General features: G+C 33.6%; 4 protein-coding genes across 4 annotated transcripts in view; 1 reads left to right on the top strand and 3 right to left on the bottom strand.

Annotated features, from left to right (window-relative positions):
- Positions 1 to 16,558, bottom strand: part of LOC143916109 (uncharacterized) — a 373,187-nt gene that overhangs the window by 25,407 nt on the left and 331,222 nt on the right. The window lies entirely within an intron of this gene.
- LOC143915199 (general odorant-binding protein 56d-like) lies at positions 2,399 to 3,371 on the top strand. Its single transcript, XM_077435697.1, has 2 exons — positions 2,399 to 2,590; positions 2,667 to 3,371. The coding sequence occupies exons 1-2, from the start codon at positions 2,540 to 2,542 to the stop codon at positions 3,015 to 3,017; spliced, it is 402 nt and encodes a 133-aa protein (XP_077291823.1). The 5' UTR covers positions 2,399 to 2,539; the 3' UTR covers positions 3,018 to 3,371.
- LOC143915197 (uncharacterized) lies at positions 3,190 to 10,177 on the bottom strand. Its single transcript, XM_077435696.1, has 12 exons — positions 10,026 to 10,177; positions 9,738 to 9,857; positions 9,565 to 9,662; positions 9,383 to 9,491; positions 9,135 to 9,304; positions 8,978 to 9,066; positions 8,686 to 8,888; positions 8,467 to 8,610; positions 8,198 to 8,369; positions 7,393 to 8,129; positions 4,055 to 6,158; positions 3,190 to 3,980 (listed from the first exon to the last, which is right to left on the bottom strand). Exons 1-12 carry the CDS (start codon positions 10,026 to 10,028, stop codon positions 3,823 to 3,825), a joined length of 4,107 nt encoding a protein of 1,368 aa, XP_077291822.1. The 5' UTR covers positions 10,029 to 10,177; the 3' UTR covers positions 3,190 to 3,822.
- On the bottom strand, positions 14,278 to 16,238 carry LOC143915939 (uncharacterized). The gene is made up of 5 exons (XM_077436759.1): positions 15,991 to 16,238; positions 15,737 to 15,881; positions 15,626 to 15,695; positions 14,928 to 14,935; positions 14,278 to 14,817 (listed from the first exon to the last, which is right to left on the bottom strand). Exons 1-5 carry the CDS (start codon positions 16,182 to 16,184, stop codon positions 14,278 to 14,280), a joined length of 957 nt encoding a protein of 318 aa, XP_077292885.1. The 5' UTR covers positions 16,185 to 16,238.

Genomic DNA, 16,558 nt, shown 5'->3' with positions numbered 1-16,558 from the left:
AATTAAATTAAAAGATTATTTAAAAAATGACTCGTCTTGCTTGCTCATGCGTATTATCAAAAATATCAAGGTCATGATCTCTCGTTAATCGAATAAAGGTTTTATTTGCTCGCCACAGAAAAGAGTTTTGTCTATAATTAGAGCTCGCATGCGGAATTACAATTGGGACATACATATGTACGCGACGATCTGCTCGGAATTTTAATAGATAGTTTAGATAGGAGTAACGGACAATCGATTAAACCAGATAATATTTTCATAAGATATGTAATATTGGAATGGTATATATATTGGAATGATATATGTATATCTTTAGTGCGATAACAAAGGTAGCGTATAAATTTATTTTGAACGTTCTCAATTCTATCAATGTAGGTGGCATATCTTGATTCCACATTAAATTACTTCGAACGAAGGCACAATATAATATTTTGATGGATTTTAATAATTTAAAATCTGTAGAAAGACGTAAGATAAATCCTAATGACCGAAGCGCCTTCGAGACGATATAATCGATGTGTTTATCGAACAGTAAGTGCGAATCATGGAGCACACCTAGGTCACGAATTATCGTGTTTCTTGGTAAACGTTCTCCCTTTAGGATATAATCGTTCAATAAGGGATTACGTTTTCGACTGAAAGTGACAACGCTGCATTTGGTGGGATTGAGCTCCAAGTGATTAAAGGTGCAGTATTTCTCTAGATTAATAAGATCAGCTTGAAGAGCCTTAACATCTTCAGGAGATGCAACTTCCGTAAAGATTTTCATGTCATCAGCGAAGCAAAGTAATTTCGAATGAGTACTGAAGGCATTAATGAAAATTAAGAAGAGTAAGGGCCCAAGCAAAGAACCCTGGGGTACTCCACTAGGCATGTTGACCCAACCAGAAATATAATTGTTAATAACAACTGCTTGAGAGCGGTTGTCAATATAAGAAGAAAACCATCGAAGTAGGTCACATCTGATACCTATATTAGATAATTTTAAAATTAAAACGTCGTGCCGAATCCGACACAACATGTTTTATGTTCGAAACGACTATTATAGTATGGCGAGCGTTATCTCACACAGACACATGCACATACACACACAGAATAGTGCTATCATATACATATATGTTAATAATAAATGTCATAAACTTAAGTTATAAAACGATTCTTTATACGTTCTTTATTTTCACCAAAAGAAATAAATGGTATCTATAGTACCGGTATCCGTGACGAGCCAGAATGTTAAATTACAGAAAACACAAATATCGGAAGGCAAAGATCGAAAATCGAAAGATCTTAAGTCGAAAAAAAAGAGTGCATGGTAAACGGTACATACTCACTTAATTTGCGCGAGCAGGATACAACAGGAACAAGAGGAACAGGCTTTTCCTCCCGTATTAATGTGCGCGCGCAGAATACGGGAGGAAAAGCCTGTTCCTCTTGTTCCTGTTGTACCCTGCTCACGCAAATTCAGTGAGTATGTACCGTTTACCATGCACCCTTTTTTTGATCTTTCGATTTTCGATCTTTGCCTTCCGATATTTGTGTTTTCGGTAATTTAACATTCTGGCTCGTCACGTAGACCCCTATAGTACATATGTACAACTTCGGCTGGAAGTGTCTCTTTGGGGAAATCTGTAATGGCATTATGGTGAAATATATTAAAAAAAAAACTGAATGGAACTATTGCACCTATTTTGAATATTTTTGAATATGTGATTATATCATTAGCAATGAAAATAGCGGAAGCAGTAGATTAAATATGTATGGGATTTGGACAAAAAAAGCGATTATAATGGGATGGGATTTCAGTTTAAATTATTGATGATAACCTACAATCAAGTAAATAAACGGAATACACTGTTTATATTATTGCATCATAATAAACGCATAAATGCATTCAAGAGCTGACAACTGTAAACAGGAATAAGACAATTTACATGTTATGCTTCTCAACTAAGTATAATATAAATGTTCTAAATTTTTAACGGGCGAATTAAATATTTGTCGTGAATAAATAAAAAAAATTCGCGGATGTACTACTTGCTATAATCGCCGTTTTAGAATTTGGAATGCTTGTTGTGATTCACCAGAGTGATTGGCAACTCAGAAATATACTAGAAATTAATTGAAGCTTATTCAAATATGAGCTCTATATTTACTTTCGAATTCTTCATCACTATATGAAATCCTCGATGAATCGACGATTTAAAATAATCAATTAATTTATAGGCATTATGGAAATATATTAAAATTACAATTTAATCTGATGAATGTGTAATATTAACGTAGCTAATAAAAGCCTTGTAAAAAATTTGTCCTTGATTGTGGGAATACAATGTACATCCATGATGGTTTGTATTCCCTGCTTTGTTCTCGTAGAATTGCCTCGTGTTTTTCTGCAATTAAATTTGAGATGCTGTTGTCAGTGGTTTCCCCCTTCTTTTTTCTCGCCCCCAAGTTCTTGACTATAAAAGGACCCATCCGTGAACTCAAAGGCATAGTTAGCTGAGTTTCACAAAGTCAGCTACCCAACTACCAATCTACCATGAAGTTCTTCATTGTATTCATCGCTTTCGCCATGTTCGTCGGTGCTCAGGTAATTATTACACAATAGAAAATCTTCATGAAATACTCGTACACATATAAAATTTAATCATATTATATTTCTTTAGGCACTATCAGACGCACAAAAAGAAAAGCTGAGAACCAACTATGATTTGTGCGTAAAAGAAACCGGCGTCGACAAAGAGCTCGTAAAGAAAGCCAGAGCTGGAGATTTCGACTTCGACGACGCTAAAATGAAGAGTTTCACCTTCTGCATGTTGAAAAAGCCAGGCATCATGACCGACGATGGAGTTCTGCATAAGGATGTTGCCTTGTCCAAGGCTGACGACAGTGTGAAAGACAAAGTCGGCAAAGCAATCGACGCCTGCCTGAAAGAAACGGGAGCCACCAACGATGAGAAAGCCTGGAACTATGTCAAATGCTACCACAAGGAAAGGCCAGATCATCCAGTGTTGTAAATACTAACTATCATACGGAAACCAATTAGATAACAGACCTACGAATTTGTGATAGTACTTACATATTTAATTTCTTTCCTATAGAGAAAATTGACATGTATTTTGTTAACACATTGTGTATATGAAAAAAATAAATCTATTACGGACGTAAAATATGTTTCATTATTTTATTCTATAAAAATTATTAACAAAAAAAACACGAACTGTATTAAAAAAAAAAAACAACCAAACAACACATTACAAAAGTTTATTGAAAAATGTATTAAATCTATAACTGCGTACCAACATAACAAATCTTGCATCAGTAATTTGTATTTTTAAATACATTTCCAAGTATAAATTGATATATTTCACAAAACATTTAACATTTATTAATTTTTCTAGTTTATTATATAGATTTTTCATTTCATATTGACCTTTTAACATTAAAAATTGACTTTTTTTCATTTAAAATTGACTCCTTTTCAATGTCAATTGGAAATGAATAAAAGAGCCTTGTAAAAAGGGTCAATTTGAAAGAAAAAGGTTTAATTCGAAATGAAAAATGGTCAATTGGAAATGAAAAACCTTTATAATATTTGAAAATCTTACAATAACTTACATAATCTCTTGCTTATGTATACGATCATTACAATATATATATATGAATAATAACAATTGGATAAATTTTATTAAAATAAATGGAATGGGCAAGCTTTTAAGAATAATCATAATATTAAATCCTTAAAACAAAAGATCACAATTTTGAAATTATAATTTGATTTATATATGCAACGAAAAGATATATAAATAAAATAACAATATTCTAATCGTCTAAAAATTTCGAAAGTGGATCTTGGAATGATGAGCTGACTTTTTCTTCAGTTTTTTGAGGCTTTGACGTTCCACTCGGCTTCGACGATGAAAGTCTATCGACCGTTTTGACATTAGCTATCTTACTTTGTGACTTTTCTTGTTGTGTGCCTAAAAATATTGAACAAATTCAATACAACAGATTATATACATATAGTGTTTAATAAAATAAGAAGAATATTAACTTTTTTGTGTTTTGAATATATCAAATTCATCATCAGAATCGTCGTCGCCGAAAATCGATTTATCGGACAATATCGTTTTCTTGCTTTGGCTACTTTTATTCGGCACGAAAAATAGATCATCACCTTCGACGTCATCAAATATAGAAGTGTTTGCAGTGCTTTTACCGGTAGCTGTCGGTTTATTTACGTTCGTCGGTAAAACTTTAGACGGTGTCTTATTTTCATTTTTATTAACTTTCGGAGCAAATAAATCAGATTCGCTATCGGAATCACTGAACAATCCTCTAGTATTGGTTTTTACGATTGGAGTTGTAGCCTTTTCAGAAGGACCTTTTGATAAAGGTTTTATTGCGTTTTTAGCGCTGAATAAATCATCGTCTGATAGTTCCGCTGCTTTATTTTTACTCAATAAGTCTCCGAATAGATTTGGCATAGATTGAACGTCTCGCTCTTCTTGAGACTTTTTGTCGCCTATAACATGTTCTATTTTTTCTAAAGTTGCTTTATTCCCCAACACATTAGATGTATTAGAAAGTTTCTTAGTAATATCGTCTTTAAATGATTCCGTATTTTTATTAGTATTGCTCATCTTGCTAATAGTAATATCACTTTTAACCTTTTTTTCCGGAGAATTGGGCAAAGACAATGTACACTCATTACCATTATCAGGCTGTTCAATATCATCCGTAAAATTATAAATGTCGGCTGCTGACTTTCTAACCGCTTCATGTCTCGCTCTTCTGGATGACGGCCTTCTCTTGACTTTGATTTTAACCCTCTCCTTAAGAATATCATTACAGAGTGTGCTGTCTAATGACTTGGGCTCATTATTCAAGCCAACATTACTCTTATCACTTACTTCAGAAGAAACATTTTCTTCTGTAATATTTTTAATTTCTTTAACCGATTTTGGAATAGAGCTCGGCATTAAAGCTTTAACATTTATAATTACATTGTTTTGAAGTTTATTGATAGATTTAACGGGCAACATATTGTCAGAGTTGCTTCGCTCCATTTTAGCAACGTTTTTAGCAGAGCTAATGACTGATTTAGATATTAATTTATCTGGAGAAGAAGTAATTAGATTACTTGTTTTTTTAACAGGTGAGAGATTGTCGTCAGAGACGGCATTATCATTTTTAGAAATGTTTGCGTTATGTTCTTTGGTTTGTGGTGGTAATTTTGCTACTTTTAATAAGTCAGGAATATCAGTCTTAATCACATTAGAAACTTGCGTTTTAGAAACAGACGAAAACAAATTATCAGTGTCTGAATCTGTAAACAATTCTGATGGTTCAACTTTCTTAGAACTGTCAATTTTGTTAGTGGTGAATAAATCATCCTCGGAATCGGAGAACAAGCTGACTTTTTCTATAGTCGGTTTCGGTGGGGGTTTAGATTTAACGTTACTATTGAACGTTTTGCTATTGTCTTTTTCATCTTTTGACATCTTCTTTATTGTTGTATCGAACAGATCGGTGTGAGCTTTCGATTTCTTCGAATCGGAGTCTAAATCGGACACGGCCGGTTTGTTTTCCGACTCTGTTGAAGGTGGATCGTCGTTTTTGCTCTCGGTATAGTCCGGCGGTTCGTCGCTGAATAAATTTATAGTTCGGTTTGTGTGTAAGAAATCATCATCGTTAGACGGAAACAAAGCATCGCTTCGATTAATTGATCCGCTTTTGTTGAAGTTCATACCGCTGCCGAACAAGTCATCGTCGTCGTAATCGTCGAATACTTTCTTCGACTCTTTGGCATCTGAAATGTCATCGTCGAGCGGAGGCGGCACGTCATCGAACAAACCGCTCGTTATGTTTACGCCAGAATTGACGATGACGGTCGATTCTCGTTTGGTTTCACTTTCGGTACTGTTTTCTTTCACCTCGTCGATTCTATCCGTTGATTGCTTGTTCACGTTTTTACTTTCGTTTGGAATTTCTTTCGGTGTTTCAATTTTTGCATCATTTTTAATCGGTGGTTTGGTGGTGATATTCGGAGTATCCTTTTGGATTTCTGATTTGATTTCCTTAACGAGTGGCTTTGTATCAATGGTTGGAGGACTTTGTGGAGTGCTTTTTGAAATCTTTGGCGATTCACGTTCAACCTGAAAGTACAATATAAATAAAATGGATAATATTTTTGCCACAGCTGTTAAATAAATTACACGACAAACAGAGAAATGTAATATTAATAGAAGTGGCTTTAAGTGTTATATTGTTGTCAAGTGACATTCTGTCCACGGACAGATCTAAATAATTTCAGCATCAGTCGTATTTGACGCTTGGTGCTCGACGAATGTCCGATAAAAACTTATCTGTTTGTTTATATTACTCGCAAGATGGGCAAGCATCGGTAAAAATTGCACAATACATTAAAAACACACAATAAACAACATGGGATATATTTTTATAAGTAAATTGATCCGATTGTATTCCGTGCGATGTAGCGTATTTATAGAGACGTACCGCATAAAATTGACAATAATTATTTATTCTATTCTTATTACATCTCTCTGACGACAAATGTCAAATCGAATTTGCCAATTTTTCTGATTTTCATTGAAACGGTTCCTGTAAAATTGGCTTCTCCTCTCCAATTTTCTATTGCAAACCTTGGGCTATTGTTATATCTCTCTATATAATCGCCAGATTTCTCTCCATAGATGTATCTGTGGTTGTTTATTGAATGTACAAATTCGTGTTGTTACATGAATAATGTTATTGATCGTATTGTATACGATGTTTGTAATATCTGACCATAGATGTCAGGTATTGTTTAGATTTACATGTGTATGTGTGTTATTATTATGTATATATAATTTATGAGTCCTAATCTGTTTAGCACACTCGCCGCTTTGGAACAATCTGTGGTTTCACTGGGTAATCGTAATATCTTAGCATCCAACACTTATTTATCTAAGGGTTAGGTTAGGTTAAGTTAAGTTAGGGTTGGCCCTATTCATTTAAGGGTTCGGTGATTACTGGTCAGAAAGTCACTAAAATCTCTATAACGGAACATCTGGCAGCCGAAAAGTCCATCATACTAACGATAACTATCATAGTAACGAGAACTTGAGTGCCAAATATTGTGTATTCGCGATTTTCATGGCAAAAATTGTCTTTGTGACCACCCCAATGTGACGAATAGTCCAATTACCTCATTTAAGATTGGGTTGTTAGGGTCGGTATTTATTTTTGTTACTGGCAACCCATTTGACGTGCGAGCTATTTTAGAGAGGGGCATTATTTTTATTTGCCGGGCTGATAAATGGTATCCTAAATAAAATTTAACTTTTGAGACATTGTATTAAAAAAAATATATTTAAAAGTGTGGCTTACTTTAATAGATTCTTCAATTATAGGCTTTGCTTCAACTATAGTATTTTGTTTCGGTTTTAGATTTGAAGTGCTTTGTATCTTAGATATTTTGTTTGATGCAAACAAGTCGTCATCCGAATCTGATACATCGTCAAACAAGCTTTTGCTTAGAGACAATTTTGAATTATCCAATACAGAGCTTTTAACATTTTTGTTCGCCGTTTCCGTTTTGGAGGGCATATTAGACGAGCCAAATAAGAGATCATCTTCATCGCTATTTGCAAAGTCGTCAAACAAAGACTTAACTTGTGGTTTTGTAACAACACTAGTCTTTTTTTCCAATTTAGGAGGCTTTTTAGAACTGTCGGCAGTTGGTTTTTCCGCATTTGGATTACTCCTAATTGAAGATTTCGTGTTGAACAAATCATCGTCATCGCTGTCATCGTCGAATAGACTCGTTACTTTTTTTTCCAATTTGACTGTTTTTTTAATAGGTTTTTTAACAGCATCACCGCCGTCGTCACTCGGCAAATCATCAAACAATCCGCCATAATTGGAAGTTTGTTTGTTTTTAAATACTCCTGGAGCACTGAACAAATCGTTGCGAGAAGTGCTGTGAAAATTTGGCGAAGGCTCGTCTCCGAAAAGGCCAGCGGAAACATCGTCTTCGTTATTCTCATCATCGGAGAAGAAATTATTGCGTTGTTTATCCTTAGGTTGCGATTCCAATGGAGGTGGCTCATCCGAAAATATGTTACCTAAATAATATTCATATTAGAAATAAACACACAATCTTGAACAATGATAAAAATATGTATTTAAATACCGGTGACTCGTGCCGTCGATTCTTTAGGCAATGTTGAAATTGGAGCAACTTTATCTTTCTTATTATCAACTGTTTTACTAGACGCGATTGGCGCTTGATCATTCAAATTTCCACCTAACTTTTTAGCTAATTCAGCGGCAAAATCAGATGCTTTAACTAAGGTTTGCGGTGCCTGTAAAAATCATCTTACATAAGCAAAACTTTCTAAAACAGTCAAATATGTACACACATTGAACAAAGTCATTGTAATGTATTAAAATGACACTCACTGGTTTATTATGAGTACTGAAAATGTCATCGTCATCATGAACGGCCGCACTTTGAGTATTTTTAATTAGATCGCGTTGAACGTCATTGATCTTGGCAACTTCGGAATCTGCCATATCAGTACTATTATTAGTGGATGTAGACGTCTATAAATTGTTGAAACATAATTAAAAATAATTAATTCACACAAATCAATTGAATCATTACAAAAAGAATGTTACCACGGATGACGGATTTTCCATTGAGTGACGCTTTTGTATCGGCAACGTCATTTGATTCTTTTTATTTGATAAATCAACTTTAGAGTCTTTCGGCAGAGAGCTTTCAACTGATTCATCAGAACTCGAGTACTCCTCGTCGTCTTCTTTTTTAGTAGATTTCTCATTTTCAGAATCACTTTCGTCCGATGAGCATTCTTCAAGACCTAATATGCAAGAAAACAACGAACAAATGAATGAATCTATCTATTAAAAGTATTTAAATAGCAAATATATATAGCCGTAAATGTCCTACCTATGTGCCATTTTTTGAGCCATTTTTGAGTACCGATTATGTAAGGCAAAGGTTTATCAGCATAAATATCTTGCGGACGTAATATAACACTGAAACGAAACATGGCGTATCATTTTACATTAATTATACATATATACACTTCATTCTGATAACTTACTTCGAGACTAAATTGGACTCACTATCGTCGGACTCGCTATCTGTATCAGACGTAATATGAATTTTTTCACACAGTCCTTCTAACACATCTAAGCTTTTACTTACAGTATTTAAAATATCAACTTGTAAGTCTTCGCTTGCTTTAGTTTTTCTAGCATCTACTTCAGACTTCTATAAATCATAAATGAAGAGAGTTATATAGCACTATTTAGTTTTTTTTAATATAAACAGTACAATTAATAAGCTAACATTTACGATGATATCAGTATTGTTGCTCTCTTTGGCTTCATTAGCATCCACTACATCATCTTCTTGTACTTTATTTTCTATAAATTGAGTATTACCGAGACTTATAAACCTAGAAGTATACATTTTTAGTAACATTCTTTTGATTATAAAATAGAAAATCAAATGGTTTGAAATAAAATTACTTATTATTAACATTCATTAAAGATATGGAAGCTCCGGATAAATCAGACGATAGTACGTCGAGTTTTTCACGAGTCTGATTTGCTTTTGATAGTACATCCTAAAAAATAATATTTACAAATTAAAATTAACAATAAAAATTGCAAATTAAAACAATCAAAAGTAAAGATGAAACCTTGTGAACATTTTCTAAAATTTGTAGAAGAATTCTATCGCCCTTTAAATTCCAATCCAATGAAAGATTTCTTAGATCTTGAAAGTTCCATACTTTATCTTGGGACGACGTTTCACCGTCCTGTCAAAATATTTCCAAAATTTAATTATAAATAACTTTTTTACAATCGAAATATTTACTTTATTGACAATGTGGTTGATATTATTTTCAAAATAGTTACTATTATTAGCAACATTGTACAAACTGTCAAAATTGGTTAATATGTGCAAACAGTGAAGATGTAATTACCATTGTATTCGGTTGTGTAGAAGAGCCCGCTTGATAGGAGCTCCAGTGACCAAATGGGGCACCACTAGCTGGTGACTGTGCCCCTATATACTATCAAATGTCACAAACCACTGTCATCGGCTGTCACAAAATGTTGCCATTATTCACAAAGTGCTTCTACCGTAGAAAATATGTCACAAATATACTGGTAATAATTTTCGGTTCGGTGATTACTGGTCACAAAGTCACTAAAATCTCTATAACGGATCATCTGGCAGCCGAAAAGTCCATCATACTAACGATAACTACCATACTAACGAGAACTTGAGTGCCAAATATTGTGTGTTCGTGATTTTCATGGCAAAAATTGTCTTTGTGACCACCACAATGTGACGAATAGTCCAATTACCTAATTTTCATTTAATTTAATTTAATAAAAAATAGGGTGACCGTCACCGCACCGACAGTCAAAAAATCTAAAATGTTCGTTTACCATGCATACATATGATAAACGGTTAGTATATATATATATATATATATCAGTGGTGTGCGCAAAACTCTCTCTCCCCCCCGTCGTACATCCTCATTTAATTTGCGTGAGCAGGATACAAGAGAAACAGTCTTTTCCTCCGGTATCCTGCGCGCGTACATTAAACAAGGCTGTATGACAAAAAGAGAGATAATTTCGCCGCATGCCACTGATATATATTACATATATGGGTCTACGTGACAAGACAGAATGTTAAACGACAGAAAACGCAAATATCGGAAGGCAAAGATTGAAAATCGAAAGATCCTAAGTCGAAAGATCAAAAAAAAATGGTGCATGGTAAACGGTACATACTCACTTAATTTGCGCGAGCAGGATACAACAGGAACAAGAGGAACATGCTTTTCCTCCCGTAATCTGCGCGCGCACATTAATACGGGAGGAAAAGCCTGTTCCTCTTGTTCCTGTTGTATCCTGCTCACGCAAATTAAGTGAGTATGTGCCGCTTACCATGCACCATTTTTTTTTTTGATCTTTCGACTTAAGATCTTTCGATTTTCGATCTTTGCCTTCCGATATTTGCGTTTTCTGTCATTTAACATTCTGTCTCGTCACGGAGACCGTACATACATATATATGTATATGTAAATAGTACCAGTGCCGGCCTTACAACCTATGGCGCCCTCGGACAATTTTTTTCTAAGCGCCCCTAAAAAAAATATTAACAAATGGGTTATCATTCTCCTTCTTCCGGGCTTGGGACCGGCAGAAAAGTGGTTAACAAGGTTTCCCAACCCCACTGGTGGAGTTAAAAATAAATAAATACAAATGTTTGAACTTAGAACGTAGAGGCGTCTTTAGCGCTCTGATCTAAAATTTTGTAGCACATTTTGTGGCACCCTAACTTACTCGGCGCCCTCGGGCATCGCCCGACCTAGCCCCCCCCCCCCCCTAAAACCGGCACTGCATAGTACCGTTTACCATGTACCCTTTTTTTATCTTTCGATTTTCGATCTTTGCCTTCCGATATTTGTTTTTTCGATGTTTTGACTTTCGGTGCCGTGAGGTAGACCCACAAAAATGACATCCATATTCTAAATCAGGTCTATGCAGATCCGGTTCAAGGATATTCAGTGCCCTAGGCAAACATATAATTTATCGCTTTTCCCCCCTGTTTTATCGACGGTAAACGGATTATTGCGCAAATTGCGATCGCGTGCACTACAATAGTAGCCATACAAATCGTGAATCCGAAATATCTGGTACACGAGTTGTCGTTAGTACAATATTTCGCGCGAATAGCTTTCGATTGATGGGAGCTTTTAGGTGCCAGATGTTCCGTGATTGAGATTTCAGTGACGTGCACGAGATCGGTTTTTGCGAAATAATCACCGAATCTTTATCGACACATGCTGCATAATAGAGGTTAGACGTTAGACGAAACAGCAGTTATTTTAAGATACTCTACATTTTTACAAGGTTTATTTTTTGTATTATTGAATATCAAATGCTATAGTATAAGCAAGGAAATTAACAAAGAAATATAGTTCTGATGAAAACAATACTTAGCAAATCACCTGTGTATTTATTGTATAAATATGAATTACGGCTAAGTATAATAAACTAACATGAGCGCAGGTTTGTACAAATCCAAATATTTTCTCAAGTTCTTGCACTCACTCATTCATAGTTACTTATGCACGCTTTTATTTAATGAAATATATATAAAGAAAATTAAGTACATTGATATTGCATGTGTATGAACAAACAAATCAATTTAATAAAAAAAAATGAGAATAAAAACAGCATGAGACGGAGGAAACAATTGGCTTTGGCCACATCTCATCAAAATACGTGCAATTTAACGATTTTAAATTTATTGTAAATTAAATTCACGATTTTTGTAAAGAAATTATAAAATTGCAATTTATTAATGGATTAAAGAAAATAACAAGGAATTGGAGTCGGTTCATTTTTTTACGACCGATTACGATTTTAACCCATGTAATTTCTCTTGGTATTGGGATTAACCCTCGAGTACCGATACCTCAAAAATCACACACGCAGCTACATGGGGTACAAAGTAACCCCCACTCAAAATTGAGAAAAATACATTCAAAACGAAGTTAAATGGTAATGTAATGTAAGAAGTATCAAATATATTGTAATAGTTATATAGAAAAGAAATAAAATAAAAACACAAGCTATTAGATTTTTCATTCATTTATTGAAATAATGCAGTAAAACAAACAAAAATTTCGATATTGCAATTGAAGATATACACAATACAAAAAAATAAACATAAGACACAATAAAACAAATCAAAATAAATTATCACCTATATATATAGGTGACTTTGAGACACAAAATACAAAATTTTATTTAACTAAAGGATCAGCCAATCTAAAATTTATTCATCAAAAACTATAACCCAGACTCAAGAAGCCTTTGAATTCTTAATAAAACACGACATATTAAAAGAAAATCCAAATTGGATAGAATATATAACGAAATATTAGGAACAGCGAGAAAGACGATGCATGGCTTACCACAAAAGTAGAACGCACGGGAATCAGACAAATAATTTCGCTGAAATAACTGTTAGAATTTTTAAGGATATTGTGTTACAGAGATACAATTTAGTTTGAATTTGATATAGTGATATTATGATAGTAAAATTGAATGATGATAAATATCAAAGTACCGAGTGAAACAATTTGGAAAAAATATATGAGGTTGATTAAACTCTCGGATACCGTACATGTGAAAACGGACATTTGGGAAAAATATATAAACATCAATTTTTTTGTATTTGAATATATCGGAAGAAGACACCGTAGATGAAAGATATTTATTGTCTCCAATAATGTTCCTAGAAGATTTATTCATTGACTGATAAATATTCGTTAACATATAATTTGAGATAATATCACAAGACAAAAGAAATTTGTCAAGACATAGTCAATATTGAACACACACAAAATATTCAAATTGAAATAGATTGGCCGCAAATCCATACATTAAATAAAAATACTTAAAAAAAGGAACGAATGGTACCCTATAGTATAATATATATTATATATACATAGGTACCAAACTAATACTTAAATCAAAGTTATTAATAAAAAAAAAGAAACTTAATATAACTCACCAGTGATGATTCATAAAAAAATGAACAAAAACAGGTGAAGTTAAACATTTCTCATTAACTAATATTTAATTTCTAAAACAAAACAAATAAAATATTTCCATGTTCAGCTGAACAAACGTTTGATAAAGTAAAAGTTTACTATAGTAAATGAAGATATGAGTAAACATTCAGTAAACAAATTACACATTATTATACTTAATATGGAAAAATGAAAATCAAAAATCGTTTCCATGGAAGTTTGGACATAGTTCTGCATAATATACATACATACAATGAATATGAGTAATATTTTGATAACAGAAAATTCAGGAATATGTATCATTTACTTAATTTTAAATTAGTTTGAATATATTTTGCAAAACCAAGTCTAACTATAAGATGATGGCAATGGAGAGGATGATTGCATATGTTCGTGGACAATTTAAAAGTAAAATTAAAACTCCTTCCAGAGCAGGGTGAATTATCCAATATGGTAAAAATTAAAAAAAAAACTAAAAGTACGAACTTATTACTGTAACATTTTTCAACCACAAATCCATAAAATTATAAATTTGACCTGACCAAAAATGAAAGTGTATTCAGCAAGAAGTATAATTAGTTTGACATTATTCCAAAAAGATTATATGTTGCAATTAAAAGTGTGGAATATTTAGAGCAACACAATCGTCCGAATTACTCCTTTTTCTTTTGAGTCCGTCCCCAGATTGCAAGTTGGATGCTCTCCTTGATATAGCCGAAGGCTGTACATCTATGACCGATCTATGGGATTGTCCGGATACTCTCGTTATAATAAATCCACCGATTTCTTCTGGTGCATTAATAATGTCCTCGCAACGTCTTATATACGATAATTTATCTTCAACACATAAATTAATAGATGTAAATTTATTGTAAACTGTTTCGAGTGTTGCACGCAACTTTTTATTTAATTCTTCGTCACCGTCTACCGTCACCGTCACTACTATTTTAGCAATCTGAATTTCATCATCTCCTTCTTCTGTTTCACCAATCTGGCTTTCATCACTTTCGCCTTCATCATTTTCATCTCTAGATTTTACAACAATATTTCCAGAGGATCTTGGGTCTAGAGGCTTTAAATGTCCCAAAGCCTCAGCAGAAGTAGTATCGTGAGAATGGGTATTTTGTATCAAAATAAGAGCTGGTAAATTTTTCTAAAAAAAAAAAAGTTTTCTTTACTATTGCTGGAAATAATAAAACTGTTCTACACATTTCGGCCTTTATATACTACATTTTTTTAAACGAATTATATTTGTCTGGAAACGAATGAGACTGAAAATCACAATTTTAATTATGAACAAAAGTTACAAGAATTGATCACTTTCTTCGTGTATAAAATGAAATATATTCAAAGGCATATATGTATATGGAATCAAATCAAAGGTTTAATGAAATAAAAAAAATTAAAAGATGTACTGTTCTATTAACCCTTTGCCCGCAGCAATAAATATAGCGAACCCCGTACGCGGCACGTTTTTCGCGAATTTGGCAATCGAGTTTTCGACCTTAAATACAGATTTTAATATTTACTCAAGTAACCAGATATGTTAATTAACACATAAGGTATTATTTTAAACAATAAAATACATAATATATCTCGTAGTTTTGGCTTAATTGTCAAATAATCATTCTTCATACAATTGAGACGTATCGTCGCCATTGTTCAACAGACGTGACATCACATAAACGAGGTTTCAGTATGGTTCTACAAAAAACTAATTTTTGACCGGTATATATTCATTTTAAGCAAATTGAAAAGATGGAATTCAACTCTCAGTAATATATTCAACCAATTTTGAACCTTAAAACAGTTGAAATAGGCGCATATAAGGCTCAAAATCCCGTGCAAAGTTCAGAAATTCTATGGCTAGAGACTTGCGCAAAGCTCCCATAGAAGACGGCCGCGGGCAAACAGTTAAAAGATATTCATATCTTATTTGAGAGTGTGAAATGAGATCAGACCATGAGTTTCACCATCATCTACTCTTACATATATTCGATGGATCCTCATCCATAATAACAAATATACAAGCTGCAAATACATTGTTTGAATAAATCAATTTGAAAGTTTACCCTTATGTGTAGATGCTCCAATTTAGAACTTATATTAACGTTCATTATCGATATGGTGATTTTTGCTGTGCAGTTTAGGTTCTCTGCTTTTATTTTGCATTCTTTTGCCTCATTTTGTGAAGCATGGTGACATAGGTATATCTTTCTAAAAAAATAAATAATATGAAACACAGCCGTTAACATCATATTATACACAGCATGTTTGGTTCACAGTTGTATACATACATACATGTTTGAAAGTTGGATCAACAAACCTGCACATTTCATTGTTTTCGTTTTCTTTCGTATCTTGAATGTTCCACTTTGTAGAAGTAAGTTCTGAGTAAGTGGCCACCCAGTCATCGCACTCTTCATTGGTGAGAGCTGCGTATATTTTCACCTCTTCTCCATTTTCGGACGCACTTGCAACAACATGCTCGAATTGTGTGGGCAAATAAATCGTCGACATCTTGAAACAACGAACACGAAGCACGCAATAACTGAACAACCGGTCAATGGCGACTGAGTCGAGAAGCACGCGGTCAGTAGTACTTGCGGGAAAGCTTTTGGGATTCCCAACTTTTGGGCTATCGTTCGATTACACTGTTCGACACGAAAAATGATTCAGAGACGATATATAACTTTTCTTATAGATCTATGCCCAGTGAACACGAATCTGGTAATAAAAAGTGTTGATTGGCTCGAGATTCGGAGATACGTATGTGTTTTTTAAATCGCGCGATTTTTCTATATCTTGGTGTTGTTCGGTCGATGTCTTAAAATATGTCAATTTTCTGTTCAAAATGAATATTGCAATCTATAGTCAGGTATTTTATCTTTCAT

This window comes from Arctopsyche grandis, chromosome 8, assembly GCF_051622035.1.
Source record: "Arctopsyche grandis isolate Sample6627 chromosome 8, ASM5162203v2, whole genome shotgun sequence".
Taxonomy (NCBI): Eukaryota; Metazoa; Arthropoda; class Insecta; order Trichoptera; family Hydropsychidae; genus Arctopsyche; species Arctopsyche grandis.
The sequence above is the reverse complement of the archived record's forward strand: the minus strand, read 5'-3'. Positions and strand labels throughout refer to the sequence as shown.